Source organism: Pinus tabuliformis, chromosome 8 (assembly GCF_031772625.1).
Source record: "Pinus tabuliformis cultivar Carrire ecotype Pingquan chromosome 8, CPIR1, whole genome shotgun sequence".
In the NCBI taxonomy this organism is placed as follows: domain Eukaryota; kingdom Viridiplantae; phylum Streptophyta; class Pinopsida; order Pinales; family Pinaceae; genus Pinus; species Pinus tabuliformis.
Genome location: NC_142294.1, coordinates 774,301,411 through 774,317,796, shown reverse-complemented (window position 1 = coordinate 774,317,796; position 16,386 = coordinate 774,301,411). Strand labels below are relative to the sequence as shown.

Sequence of the window (16,386 nt, the reverse complement as noted above, 5' to 3'; positions counted from 1 at the left end):
TCAAGACCATCCCTATGGGGTCTTTGTTGTTGTGATAACACCACCTAACAAAAAGGTCTCAAGATCAAGTGGATTAGCAATCATTAGGGACAATAATCATTAAAGCATCATAGTGGGCCATATTAAATGCTAGGGGAACAATAATACTTCACACAAAACTCACCTTCAAATGCCTAACTAGATCAGGACCTGTAAACAAATTACCTTACTTATATTAGGGATGATTAAATCAACAACCCTATTAGGTGTTTCCAGTCTCCATCGGGAGTGACATCTACCAAGTTATCCCATCAATCCATAGGTGTGTGTGACAATGATAGTTATGGACTCTGGAGTGAGAAAGACCTCAAGGGAAGTGTCATAGCCATGTTGCTAGCTAATGGGGTTCCTACATCCTAAGTGTATAGGTGTACGAAGGGAGCAATCGTGGTGTCATGATTTACCCTGTTCCTCAACCTAGCTTTTCCACCCCTCTAGTGTGCCTTTTACTTTAATGATTTGTCTTGATTAGGTGGAAAGCTTAGGAGCCCAAGCTTGCTTTTGTATTTTTCCAATACCACTTTAAGATGAAACAATTTATTGCTCATCAGGGTTGGGACATTCAAGGGTTCATTTCTTTGGATTAAACGTTAAATGCTTGAGAAATTTGGTGATAGCTAAAGAGGGGGTTAGATCTCATGTTAGGCTTATGCCCACACGCTAAATAATGTCCCAACCATCTTTTGCACTTTACATTTTTCTTTCATTGTGGATTTATATGCTTTTAACTTTCTTTTAGCTGCAATGTTTAGTCAATTTAATGTTCTTAAATTGCAAGCATAAATTATCGATCGGAGTTGGTAAACTTATGAAGTGCAAGTGCACTATATATGCTAGAAGCCTTTCTTTTATTTTGTAAGATGCTAGTTATATTTGTTTTGGGGATTTTCGTTGTTATCTAGGTTCCTATTTGTAAGCATTAAATTAGAGTTAGATTTATACAAATTAATGAGTGGAAGTAGAGCTATTGTTAGACTAATCTACTAGGTCATATCTATATTGAGTATCATTCTAAGACATCTTATGTTTATCATTCTAAAATTATGAACCTAACTTAAACACCTTGTTGCAATGAAACAGAGCATTGAGATTCAAATGATTCTAAGAGCAAGAAAACAATCCTTTAAAAGTTGTCTGCAAAGTATATACAAATTCTGATTCTAAAAAGCATGAAGGTAATCTTCTAACGCTGACTATAGAGTATATACAAGTTCTGATTCTAAAAGCATGAAAACAATCTTTTAACACTGACTGTAATTAAGCGAAAAACATTGAAGAAACTAAACCATTAAACGATTGCAAAGAAATTCAAATGCAAACGAAATAACGAGATTTAACTGAGTTATAATGAAATGATAAAATAGTGAATTAAGGAAACTAAGCTTATAACGAAATGACAATGCCATAACGGAAAGTGATAAAATGAAATAAACGTAACCTCGACTGTCTGCAGGGGCCCTCTGCATACAGTAGGTGTAAATCACGCTCAAATATGCATCGAATAACAAAAATGTAACTTTAATTCAATATGAGAACAAAGGTTTGTTTCACACAATTTCTTCAAATATTAACTATTACTTCCTTGTTATCTTTTACAGAGGATACATATTTATATATAAAATGTGTGCTCAACAGTTTGAGACTTCTATGCCTATAGGTCTTTTAATCAATCCTTATTCAAATTTGAAACTTAAACAGTAAAGGCATTATCTTGATGATTTGGTATTTGGAAAGCAACTCAGAGAAACGTGATGCATTCAGACTTCTGCTACTACGTGTTTGACCCATGCCTTTGACTGTGCCACTGTGTGATTCCTCCAAAGGATTGGCTCGAGCGAATAGGAGGAGATCCATGAGGGGATCGATCCTCAACTGCCCATGTGCTTCTTTGCTACATTGGCGCACCAGAACCCTGCAAACCATGGACATAGCTGCAGATTTGTAAAATAGCTACAAATTCATGTTAATTATGTAGCTAATACAACCTTTAACATAATAATAAGGTACATTAACGAATATGAAAAATAAGACATGAGAATTTTTACCTTATCAAAATCTATGGTTTTACTGCTTTTACTGAGTTGATAGCAATGATGAAAAGAGGAAAATGGAGGAAAAAGGGTGTCAAAACAAAATAGTTATGGGACTCTACATTCCCCCACACTGAAGAGTACAAAACACAAAATTGAGATCTTTTTTTAACCACTGCATTTGCTTGGATACTTCTTCCAGTACATCTAACTTCATCCTTTTCACTTTCTTACCAGTCATTGCAATCCTTTGGTTTTCTCATGAGGATCTTGTATTTCAAGTTTATAACCTGTCTCTGTAAAGCCCTGTTTTCCTTCTTCAGTTTCTTGTTCTTCTTAAACCACGACTTAGATGTAAAAGGAGGTTGTCACTCTTAGCTATTTGGATTTCATTTTGTGCTTTCAAGGCTTGATTTTCATTTTTAATGTACTTGTTTAATGTCTCCAGTTCGAAGATTTCCTGTTTTAATACATTGATTACTAGAGGTTCTTGTGGTTCATTAAACTAGACTTATTCTTCCTCTTGAATTGGAATTGATGTTCTTGTTGCATCCCTTTTCTCCAGGGATTCGATATAATCATAAATCTCTTGTTGCACAGGATCAATTTCTGGCATTCTTCGACCTGACTCTGAGGAGGCGAGGTGAAAGTTGGTGATGAAACCCTTGGTGATGTTCTCGGAGAAATTCCTGAATCTTCTTCTGCCTCTGAGTTTTCTTCTGTTTCTTCATTGATATGCTCTATGCTTTTTGAGGGTAATTATTTTGCTGAGTTGAGTCTAGTACTCCTTAGACCTGTGACAGGGGTCTTTTGAGTTTTCTTCCTTTCTATTTTAGGCTTCTCTATTTGAGGTGAAATCTTTGTCTCTTTACTGGCTTTCTTTCTTCTAACATCTCTTTTGTTTATTTTCTCTAAAATTTCTGCAAGAGGGATGTCATCCTCTGACAGTTCCTGTGACTGTTGTGGTTCTTGTTCCAGTGTTCTATCAATTTTTCTTTTCCTTCCTCTCTTAGTTCTGTTGCTATTTGGCTGCTCACGAGTATCCTCCTGAAAGTGATTCCTTACTAAAAATCCTTCCCAATCATCACCTATGTTTTGCAGATGAAATTCAACAAATATTTTGACTATACCATGGTGATACATTGTATTATCTATGAACTAAATTCTCCTTTGAACATTCCCTGACATCTTTCTTAGAATATTCAACAATAAATATGGAAGATTTATCTCATTTTCTTCAAGAAAATTCATTAGCAGCCGAATATGATAGAAAAACATACATCCAAACCTTCCTTCGCAGGTAACAATTTTTTGGATTATTAAAAGAAATTCCTCCACTTGCTTTTTAATGTCGCGCTTGGGATGTCGTTCTTGAAAATGGTGGTGTCCATGCTTGGTTTCTTCAGGAAAACCTTCCAGCCTTCTCTTTCAATACCTCTATTTTTGAACCATTTTTCTCCAATCCGCGGCAGTCCAGTAGCTTCAGCTATAAATGACTTTATCACTGTGAATTTGATGTCCCCTATCTCTACTTCAACCCCATCAAAAGCCCTGGCGAAGGATTTGGTCACTTCTTTGTGGAAGCCATTGAATTTCTCTATAAATTCTACCCACTGCGCCATCTGCAAACAATTCTTTTGTTTGTGGATTCCCCTCCAAAAATTTCTTCCCTATTGGCTCAGTTCTGACTATCATTCCCATGGCCAAGAAGCTTCGTTTCAAAAATTGTTTTGTTTGACAGGGTAGGACGGATTGATAGGGTTTTTAGAGCGGAAAGGTCGAGAGTGTGAATGATGGAATAATGAGAGCGTAGGTAGTGAGGGTATAAGGGAGTGTGGCAAATCTAACCGTTAAGAGCATTCATGTTTATGATTTGGGCGATCGGATCAATGGATCGGGATGTGAGTTGGGATATGAGTTATAATGACGGGGAGTGAATGGCAGATTATACTCGATTTGACATGATACTATCAACTCTTAGCAATAATGATTTTGATTTTCGGTAGTACCATGTCTATATAATTCATATATGTAATGCTTTGATCCTTATTATTAAATTAAAGAGTTGCATACCTTTGAATTGTTTGCTTGCTAACCTTTGGTTGCCCTTTTTTTATGTTGTCTTCAGGTACTTTGCAGTGGAGGGAGTCAATCATTCCTTCAATTGTATCATCAGAAGTTTCTGTCAAATTGGCTGCAGAAATTTGTCAGAGATACAGAAAATCAGCAATTTTGTAGCCATTTATTTCTAAAAGAAAGGGATGCAAGAAGATGGAACTCTAGAAAATTGGATATAAAGAAAATTTAAGATGCCAAGAATTCTTGGTTTTCACTTGTAATTTTCGGTATAAACATGCCAACAATTGTTGGTTTTCATGTTTATACAATATATATATATATGAAAAAGAAAGTTTTTAAGATGGAGAAGAAGAAGAATTCTTCTTGACCAACCTCAAATTAGAGTTGTTTTGGAAAATCTTGACAAATTCATTCTTTGTCATTGGCTTATGATAGATCCTGAGTCGATGCCCATTCTCACTAAGAGAGAAACTTTTTCTTCATCAATAGTCCTAATTCTGACTGCTCCATTATCAAAAACATTTTCTATCTCATAAGCCCCAAGCCAGTGAGTTTGAAACTTTCCTTGGAAATTTTTGAACTTTGAATCAAAAAGTAATGCCTAGTCTCCTGGCTGAAATTTTTTTTTTTGATCTATTTATCATGCCATCTGGATCTTTGTTGCTGGACTAAACTAGTCTTCTAGATAGTATCTTGTCTTATCTCATCAAGCTCATTGAGTTGTCCCATTCTTTACTTTTGTGCTTCTAATAAGTCAAGTCCAAACTTGACTGTTGTCTTATAGGTCTGAATCTAAAACTCAATTGGAAATAGGACATGCTTCCCATAAACAAGTTCATAGGGAGTATGTACTGTAGTGTTTCTTCATGTGCTACGGTAGACCCATAAAGCTTATGGAAGCTTTTCTATCCAATCCCTTGTGTGCAAGTGAACTATCTTTGTGAGGATTGCTTCAATCACTTTGTTGGTAGACTCTACTTGTCCATTTGCTTGTGGATGGTATGGAGTAGATTTTCGATGCTTGATTTTATATTCTTCCACTATCTTTTGCATTACTTTGGGTGTAAATTGTTTTCCTTTATCTATTACAATTTCTCTTGGGACACCAAAACAAGTAAAAATATCCTCAAAAATAAATGAAACCACAACATTTTCAGTAGCAAAAGAAAGTACTTTAGCTTCTACCCATTTCGTAACATAATCAATGCATACAAGAATATATTTTTTTTGTTTTGAAGATGGATTAATTGGTCCAATAAAATCCAAAGCCGATTTTTCAAAAGATTCAATGAGTACCTGAGGTTGTAGTGGCATTTCATTTGGAGGAACAGGTTTCCCCATTCTTTGACAGCTATCACACATCTTAACATATTCCTTGGCATCCTTAAAAAGGGAAAGCCAATAATATCCTAAGAGAATAATTTTATAAGCAATTATTTTGTCAGCAAAGTGACCTCCACATGGTTCATCATGGCATGCTTTAAGTATCTCAGGTATTTCATCTTCTCTTACACACCTTCGGATGATGAGATTTGGCCATGTCTTGTATAATTCTTCGTTTATCCATGAATAAAATGCACTTGTTCGGATTATTCTTATTTTTTCTCTAGGAAACAAATAGGATGGTAACTTCCCTGTAACCAAATAATTAGCAATATCTGCAAACCAAGGTGATTTAGTAGATACTGCAAAAAGATACTCATCAAGAAATTTATCCTCTACAGGTGTATCATTGTTATCATTTTGAATTCTAGATAAAAAGTCAGCAATTGTGTTTTGTTTTCCAGGTCGGTCCAGAATGGTGATATTAAATTCTTGTAACAGTAATAGCCATCTTGTTACTCTACCATTAGTAATTGGTTTGTTCATTAAATATCTAATGGCAAAATGGTCTATATGAATGAAAGTTTCATAGCCAGTGATGTAATGTCTGAATTTATTAATGGCATGAATGACAGCGAAAAACTCATTTTCAATTACAATATAATTTAGCTCCACATGAGTTAAATTTTTACTGGTATAATAAATGACATAAGGAGTGATATCTTTTTGTCCTAACATAGCTCCTAAAGCTGTGTCTGAAGCATCAGTTGATATATGAAAAGGCAATTTCCAATTAGGTCATTTTAAGATAGGTGCTTCAAAGATCTTCTTTTTCAAAGTTTCAAAGGCCTTTTGACAATCAGAGTTCCAACTAAATTCACAGTCTTTGGTGAGTAATTTGAAGAGTGGAGATGCTATCTTTGTGAAGTTTTCTATGAATCTTCTATAGTATCCAGTAAAACCAAGAAAACTCCTAACATCTCGTTGACAACTTAGAACTGATAATTTTGAAATAATTTCTACCTTAGATGAGTCTACCTTAATTCCATTTCCTAAAATATGGTGACCTAAAACAATTCCCTCATTGAACATCATAAAACATATCTCATGACTTCATGAAAGATTTGTTTCTTTGCATCTTATGAGAAATTCTTCTAGATTTTCAAGTGCTTCTTCAAAAGAATTTCCATAAACTGTAAAATCATCCATATACACTTCCACACAATCATGAATAGGATCAGAGAAAATTCCTAGCACTGCTCTTTGGAATGTTGTTAGAGAATTGCATAATCCAAAAGGAAGTACTCGGTAAGCATAAGTTTCCCATGGACAGGTGAATGTGTTTTGTCTTGATCTTTAGGTGCTACCTGAATTTGATTATACCCACTAAAACCATCCAAGAAGGAAAAATATTTTTTTCCCGCTAATGTATCTAAAACTTGATCTATGAAAGGAAGTGGAAAATGACCTTTCAAAGTAGCTTTATTCAATTCCCTGTAATAATTGCATACTCTCCATTTTCCATTTTTTTAGGAACAATTAATAGGGGTGAAACCCATTAACTGTCTGATATTGGATAAATGAAATTTACATTTAACAGTTTCTGTAATTCCTCTTTCACAATTTCCTTCAAGTTTGGATTCATTCTTATTTGTGATTGTCAAACTAGTTTAGCATTTTCTTGAATATAAATATGATGCATGCAAGTTTTGGGATTAATTCCCTTCATATCAGTGTATTCCCATGCATATGTAGAAGAGTGTTTTTGCAATATTTCTACCAGTTTCTTTTTCTGTAATTCTTCCAGGTTTTCATTGATATTCAAAATTTTCCTTGGAAAAATTTCTATTGAAGAATTTCCAAATTTTTCCATAGAATGTAAAGACATTTGTCTAGATGATAGATATTCAATATTACATTGTTCTTGAAAATTCTGACTATTGTCACAATATAAAGAGGGTTCATTATTTTCTATTGAATTTAAAATTTGATCCTCTTCATTTATTTGTGCAATAGTGAAAACTGGTTGTATATCATTATCATCATCTATCCATTCTTCATTTTCTATTTCTATCATTGTTTTTCAGGTGGGTACAATGTAAATTTCTTTGTCGAGCTTCCATCTAAGATAAACATGTCTCCTGATCTACAACTGATAAAAGCATCAGCTGTAGCTAACCATGGTCTTCCTAAAATTAATGGATGTCCTCCTAAATTATTCTTGGGTGTTAAAATCATGAAATCAACAGGATATTCCCAAGAATATAAGGATACATATATATCTTCTAACACACCATCAGGTTTAATTACAGACCTATCTGCTAATTGTAACAATGTTGGTGTGTATTAAAGATTAGGAAGTTTCAATTTACCCATAGTTTGTTTGCTCATTATGTTTATGTCTACTCCTAAAGCAATCAGTGTGTTTGTATTTCAATTCCTTTGATGTGTGTTTTCACAATGGGGCTTCCTGGATTTAAATATTTTTGAATTGTTGTCTTCCCCATCATGATATCTGCAATTCTCTCGACTAGTTGAATTCTTTTTATTTCTTTTCTTTTTCTTCCTGATCCTTGAGTACTCAATTCCTTAATTGTTTTTGAAAAAATCGGTATCTCTTTTATTGCTTGCAATAAAGGAATTTTTATACAGACATTTTTCAATTCATCTAACATATCATAATCGGGCAAGAATTTTTATACAGACATTTTTCAATTCATCTAACATATCATAATCGGGCAATATGATTTGTCTCTCTACTCCCTTATCGATTTTCGACCTTTCAAGAAAAGGTGGTCTTGAGACAGATACTAAAGGTTGTTCTATAATAGGAGTATTATCAGAATGTATAGGATTTTTTCTATTTGAATATTTTCTTTCTAAGGAGGGGATATCTCTCCTTCAGAGTCATTATTATCTTTTTGAGAATTATTTTCTGTTTCCTGAATAACAACAGATGGTTTCTTCCTTTCTAATACTCTACCAGGCCTTAATTGAACATTATTCAGATCTAATGGAGTTATCATATAAGTTTGAGGATTTTGTACTTCTAAGCTGTAAACAGATTGTGAAGTTTTATTATTTGGATTTGGGAGTGGTTGAACGAGTAATTGATTTGGTCTTTGTGGAAATGGCAAAGAAAGTTGTGGATTTGCATTTTGAGCTTGAGTTTGAGGTAACTGTTGGGTTGAGGGATGTATTGTGGTGGAAAATTTTGATAAGGTGGCAGATATTGTTGATATTGAGAATATATTCCATAAAGATTTTGTCATCTTTGATTCCAAGATTCTGGTTGAGCCCAAGGCTACCATGGCATAAGGTGGATTCCAATTATTTTGTGAAGATTGTGCAAATTGTTGAGGATTAAAGCCTTGAGTTTGATTTGTTTGAGGATTTTTCCATGGTCTTTTGGTAATAAAGTAAAGAGGGTCTACTTGATTTGGTATTCCTTCTTCACTAAACACAGCCTTAAGATCTAGTATAGAGGGGCATTCTTTTGTATCGTGATTTTCTGCACATATAACATAGGTTTCTATGCTTTTTAAATCTAAAGGACATCCTCTCAGAGCATGTTTCTTTCTACAGCTAGGACAACAGAAAGATATTGCAACATTTTCGGCTTTGTGCTTGTTTTGTATTTTAAGGGTGTCAATTTGCTCACTGAGACTCCCTAAAATATTTGTCTTAAAATTATCGAGCAAACTACCTAATTCTGCACTGCTTACTGTCCCAGCTGCAGATTTATTTACTCTTGATAAAAGAGGATCCCTTGGACTTTTCCCTATTCTTTCTTTACCTCTTGAAATATGTACACATAAATCACAAATATCTGCAAATTGTAACTGAGAAATATCACCTTTTCCCATTAGATTGAAAAGATCAATCCACTCATCTTTAATGGATTTTAGTAAAAGAGTTTTCAAAGTTTCCTCATCCAAATTATTCATTTTTTCCCTTTTGATATTATAAACAAATCTTTCGACAAAATCTTCAAGATTTTCATCTTCTTTTTGTACCATTTTAAAGACTACATCTTTAATGCTATGAGGCATACAATAATCCTTGTATTTCTCCAAGAATGCTTCTTTCATTTGTCCCCATGTTCTTATAGAATTCGTTCATAAACTCATAAACCACTTTAATCTTGAATCCTTTAAGGTGGCAGGGAACAATTTTAGTTTTTGAGCATCATGCCGATAATCATATGATCTACATAATACTTCAAATTCAAATAGAAATGTCTCTGAGTCTTCACTTCTTATTCCATGAAAATTAGGGAGGATATATGGCAAGATGTTTTTCATTGTTAATGTTGTATCCTCATCAAGGATAGGGAATCCAAAGGGTTCTGGATCTGCTCTTCTTATACCTCTACCACCACCTCTTCCACCTCCTCTGTTTCCTCCTCCTCCTCCTCCTCCAATCCTATGGTGTTCACCATTAACATTGTGTACTTCTCCTTCTCCCTCTTCAGCCATGACAGATTCCTCAGAATAAATATCTGGTTCTACAACAGGATTATCTAGCTTTTCTTTTAGTTCTTCTGGTTCCTTTATCAATGGTTTGAAGTAGGTTTCTTCTTCTTCTTCTTCAATAGGAACTTCCAACTCTTGAGCTAGAAGTTGTTCTCCAGTTGAAAATAGGAAAAGTATTCCTGTTGTTGGGGATGTAGGATCTACTTCAATTATAGCTTCTATTGATGAAGTTGGTGAATCTTTAGGTTGGATTTCATATCTCCAAACTTCAAGAAGTCTATATTGGCCTACTATGGATGGAATTCAAGTTTGTGTGGGTGGTGTGGAACTACGTGGTCGTGGTGGAGTGAGTGATGATGTGGGAATTAGACTTCTTCCTCGACCTATAAACCTACCTCTAGAGTCTCTTTCCCTATGCATATCATGTTTTTATTTGATTTTTTTTTAAGCCTTCTATTTACACTTCCCAGTAACGGCGCCACAGTGTTTGGTCAATTTAACGTTCTTAAATTGCAAACATAAATTATCTACTGGAGTTGGTAAACTTATGAAGTGCAAGTGCACTATATATGCTAAAAGTCTTTCTTTTAGTTTGTAAGATGAAGGTTATATTTGTTTTGGGGATTTTCGTTATTATCTAGGTTCCTATTTGTAAGCATTAAATTAGAGTTAGATTTCTACAAATTAATGAGTGGAAGTAAGTTATTGTTAGACTAATCTACTAGGTCATATCTATATTGAGTATCGTTCTAAGACATCTTATGTTTATCATTCTAAAATTATGAACCTAACTTAAGCACCTTGTTGCAATAAAACAGAGTATTGAGATTTAAATGATTTAAAGAGCAAGAAAACAAACCTTTAAAAGTTGTCTGCAAAGTATATACAAATTCTAATTCTAAAAACCATGAAGGTAATCTTCTAACGCTGACTACAGTGTATATACAAGCTCTGATTCTAAAAGCATGAAAACAATCTTTTAACACTAACTATAATTAAGCGAAAAACATTGAAGAAACTAAACCATTAAATGATTGCAAAGAAATTCAAATGCAAACAAAATAACGAGATTTAACTGAGTTATAACGAAATGATAAAATAGTGAATTAAGGAAACTAAGCTTAGAACGAAATAACAATGTGATAACAGAAAGCGATAAAATGAAACAAACTTAACCTCGACTGTCAGCAGGGACCCTCCGCATACCTAGTGTAAATCACACTCAAATATGCATTGAATAACATAAATGTAACTTCAATTCAATATGAGAACAAAGGTCTGTTTCACGAAATTTCTTCAAAGATTAACTATTACTTCCTTGTTATCCTTTACAGAAGATACATATTTATATATAAAATGCATCCTCAACAGTTTGAGACTTCTACGCCTACAGGTCTTTTAATCAACCCTTATTCAAATTCAAAACTTAAACAGTAAAAGTCTTATCTTGCCGATTTGCTATTTGGAAAGCAAATCGGAGAAATGTGATGCATTCATACTTCCGTTGTTACATGTTTGACCCGTGCCTTTGACCGCATCACTGTGTGATTCCTTCAAAGAATTGGCTCAAGCAAATAGGAGGAGATCCATGAGGGGATCGATCCTCAACTGCCCATGTGCTTCCTTGCTTCATTGGCACACTAGAACCCCACAAACCATGGAGATAGCTGCAGATTTGTAAAATAGCTGCAGAATCATGTTAATTTTGTAGCTAATGCAATCTTTAACATAATAATAAGGTACATTAACAAATATGAAAAATAAGACATATGAGAGTTTTTACCTTATCAAAATCTATGGTTTTACTGCTTTTATTGAGTTGATAGTGATGATGAAAAGAGGAAAATGGAGAAAAAAGGGTGTCAAAACAAAACAGTTATTGAACTTTACATGCATCAACATCCTGAGACAAGTTTCTAAGCCCTAACTCAAGGATGTGGATGAATGGTGCCAATCCTAGTGATCAACGACCATCAACTCGAAGAATGGATATGGATAACAAGAAGAGATATGTTGTCACCCAAATTGTACAGGTAAATGCGACAATGAATCAAGGCAGGGGTTGTCACTCTAATCCCCACCCTCTTCGTTCTATTTGTCTCCCTACATCAAGCTATGGGGGGTAGTCCCTATGAAATGTGAGGATGAAGGACTTTTTGGGAACTAACAAGTTCAGAAGACACAATTGAATGGCCTAGCAACTTGGTTAATGATGATTAGCAAGTTATATTATTGGCATGATTTAATTAGATTATCGAGAGACTAGTGCCTTATGGAGTCAAATCACCTACACAATATAAATTAGCTACCAAGTTAACAGATGAACAATTGTTGCTTAGGATGCACACTATCCTATATGAGATGTGACACCTAGAAATAAGTAAAATGCAAACTCTCAGGTAATTTTAGATTAGATTCCTATCTAAGTGAGTCCTTTTTCTCAATTGTTTTTAAGTTACTCAAGTGTAGGTTGTAGAGAGAAACCCAGGGGAAGATAGCAATGGCTATATTAATGATACCTCCCCTGGAATTCTAACTACCTAAATGCCTCTAGCACTGCAGAGACTGCGGCTCTGAGGGTCCTAAACCTCGCAAGTTGGGTGAGAAAGGTGCTCCTATCGTATTTCAACCAAGCTTATGCTTGGAGGTAAATTAATTAATGTACCACTATTCCTAAAATGCAAGTGCAAAATGAGTGATTAGCTTTAGGTGAGATCGTTAAATGTTTTAAGTACTTTAAGACAGATTATCTAAATAATATTTGATTTAGAGCGATAAAGGAAAGTAACTAATTGCAAAGACAATCTTCACCAAAAGTAGTGCTTAATGAACTCTTTCAAAAGATTCTTCAATGACAAGTATAGAGTGTAAATCGATTCAATATTAAAAATCTCACAATGGACAATTAGTTGATCAAATAACAACAAATGCACAAGTCCAATGTTCCTCTTAACAATATTATTGTGCCAATTAGAAAATGTCAATCCTTCAACAAGATATTAACGCAATTAGCAATTATTGGGATTACTTACATGAATTCAAGATTACTCTTATCACAATATGAATATGGTGATCAATCAAGTGCTTTAAGAGTGCGTTAACTTCAATGTGCAAGATTATGTTTCTTAGATATGATGATCACTTACAAAACAACATGTTAGTGCCCTTATTCTCAAGAATGTTGATTCCAATATGATAATGAAAAGCAATGTAACCACTTATCCAATAACCAATTTCTTTAGGAAACTATAGCAATGACAAGCAATAGTACTCCAATGAAACTAATGACACAAAATGCTAACAATCCTTTAGACAATAAAATTTATTAATGTTTTTCAATGTCAATGGAAAGAAGAGAGCATAACATTTATTAATTGCAATTAGAACCACTCAAAAAAATACTCTTTAATTGATGTTAATGACATTACAAGAGCAAGAGAAAAGTTATGAGAGTAGCAAACCTATCTCATGCTAGGATGACCTTCACTGATCTGGGATCAATGATACTGGTCTGGGACCAGTTCTAGGAGTTGTACCTATTATGACACTAACTTCGGGTCGGTTGAGACTAGTCTCGGACCAGTGGTACAAACTCTGAGACTAACTTCAGGTCAGTGTAGGACTGGTCTGGGATCAGTGGGAGTGGTACATACTATGACGTTGACTTCGAGACGGTTGAGACTGGTCTGGGACCAATGGTACACTCTTTGGGACTAATGATACTAGTTTGGGACCAGTAGTAGAAGTGGTACCCACTATGACGCTGACTTTGGTTCGGTTGAGACTGGTCTGGGACCAGTGGCACGCACTCTGAGACTGACTTCGAGTCAGTCGAGAATGGTATGACACATTCTCGATCAATTCTTCTTCTTCATGGTCGAGCAGAGCTAAGTTGAGCAGAGCAGAGCCAGCAGAGCTGAGCAGAGAAGAGCCAGTAGAGCAAAGAAGAGCCAGCAAAGCAAAGCAGAGCCAGCAGAGCTGAGCAGAGCCAGCAAAGCAGAGCAGAGCCAGCAGAGCTGAGCAAAGCAATGCAGGGCACTGATGGCAGAGATAGTATAGTCGGATAGAGTTCACCCTAGTTGAGAGGGAGTGTTAAATTTGGCAACTAGGGCCAAACTCCATGTGGGTCATCTTATTTATGGCAGCTGATATTTTTATTGGATCCCTCTCATCGAGAGGTGTAGGATTGATCTAAAGATCATCCGATTCCAATAAGTATTTATGGAGATATGAATTTATTTTGATTATGGAATTATTATCAAGCCGACCAGCAACTTGAGTAGGCTCAGAAGCCCAATAGACGTGTCTATTCATCATCCACGTTTTAGTATAAATTGGTGAGGACTTGAAGTCATTTTGGACATGTATTCTTGAGGTGATCTCCTCCTCTCCACGTCTTGGGTTTTTGGTAAAGGAGTGAGACACCAAGGGTAATACGTTGGCCTACAAATGAAGCCCTAAATCACAGTCATTAAGACGCAGATGAAGGGAGATCCCAGCCACAGTTAAGGGAGATACCATACCCTAACACGTTGTCTAAGAAGCCCTTACGTAGTCAAAGATGGAGACATTCATACGCAGTCTTGTAGACTGCTTATACACAGTGAAAGGCAGTGGCAGATGGTAGCCATAGTAATAAGGAAAAGGCCACAGTCAGGCCGCAGTCAACCGCAGTCATAAGAGGAAGAGCAGCCGCAGTAAGCCGCAGTCAATGGAGGTTAAGAAGCCACAGATCAGTGGGTCGCAGTAGGGTTAAGGAGCCGCAGATCAGTGGGTGGCAGAGAGCCAAGGTATATGAAGCCGTAGGGTATATGGAACCACTGTAAAGACAAGTAGCCACAGTTATCTGTTGTCATGAAGAGGAACCGAAGTTACACGCAGTCAATCAAGCCCATACGCAGCCATGGAAACATTTATATGTTGGTCATATACTGTCATGATACGCATACACAGTTATGGAAACTATACGCACAGCGTGGACAATCTATACGTTGTCACCTTATATGCATACGCAGTTATGTATGCACAGCACCTATACGCTGTCATGAAGACGCCTTATACACAGTCATGTAGATACGTTGTCATGAAGTCATATCAGTCTCAGGCATACTTGTGAAGACAAGAGTCTAGTGATACTCTTTGTCTCGACCTACTCACTAGATACAGTCATAGTCCCGTCATAATTATGATGAGAAGGATTCCAGTGATCCCACAGAAATGCACTTTCATGACCTCGGCATAGTGATAAAGAATGACAAGAATGAACGGTCTCATATCATGATGCTACATAATCTACAGCAGGTGCAGCTGCAAGGCTTGAAGAATATGTAGAGACCATCTCTGTAATGAACAGCATGTTGATGTATGAGACAGCATGATGATGCATGATGGGCACATTAGCAAGGGCAGCACGATGATGAATGAGACAGTGGGCATGATAAATAATGAGCAGCATGATGATAAGAGGAGCAGCTCAGTCATCAAGGTTCAACACATATGACAGTATAGCATGGGGTTATGTGCAGCAAATGGACGAAAGGCAGCACTACGATAGGTGAAGCCGTCACCTTGGAGAATCAGTTGAAGCAGAATGTCTTCAACTGATCTCATCATTATAAGATAAGTCAAAGTGTTGACTTCTATTGTAAATGTACTATCTCTCTCACTTTCTCTGCTGAACTTTGAAGAACATAAAAGAAGAATTGATCAAGGGTTTCCCCAAATTGTGGGGTTTGTCCCTGGCTAGCGCCACATCTTGTGTCCTCTTGTCTTGGCGTGTCTTCTGCGATTTATATTTATGTTCTATCTGCAGTTTACTTTAATGCTGATGTGATTGCTAATCTGGAAAAGACATTGAGCTGAATGTGAAAATTTAAATAAATTCCTCTAGCATAGAACATACCTAAATTAACATGGTATCAGAGCTGAGGTGAAGACAATGCCCAAGCCAGAGTAAAAGAGCAATCACCAATACTGTTGGGACAGGACAAAAAGGATCAATGGGATCATTATCCCTCTTCTCATTCTCTAAGGGTGAAGTCGAAGAAGAACCTATTATCAGAATGGAGTAGCGGAAGTTTATGATGGCCCATCTAAAGATCACTTCATTGGAAGACCGGATACATAACTAGTGTCCAAATGGCAAGGACACATCACTTGATGATCATTCTAGGGACATCTTCAATGATCAAAAGAATGACAGGTATTACAGTTCATCAAGGAGAAATGGTCGACTCTTCTAAGAAAGCAAGGTTCTTACTAGAGCAACATTCGACCACAAGGTGACTCACCCTCCCCTGGTGGTGCACATTGTGGACATGATGATTCGCTCTCTTGTGAACAAGATGATTAGCTCTCTTGTGGGACAGGATGATTCGCTCTCCTGTGGACAGGATGATTCGCTCTCCTGTGAACAAGATGATTAGCTCTCTTGTGGGACA

General features: G+C 35.9%; 1 protein-coding gene across 1 annotated transcript in view; it reads right to left on the bottom strand.

The window, feature by feature from the left end:
* Window positions 1-1,915: 1,915 nt before the first annotated feature.
* LOC149237885 (DNA gyrase subunit B, chloroplastic/mitochondrial-like) overlaps window positions 1,916-16,386 on the bottom strand; it is a 135,692-nt gene continuing 121,221 nt past the window's right edge. Inside the window, exon 7 of the mRNA XM_089366882.1 lies at window positions 1,916-1,951. Within this exon, the coding sequence (XP_089223008.1) occupies window positions 1,931-1,951 (21 nt within the window). The 3' untranslated portion in view covers window positions 1,916-1,930. The remainder of the gene's footprint in view (window positions 1,952-16,386) is intronic.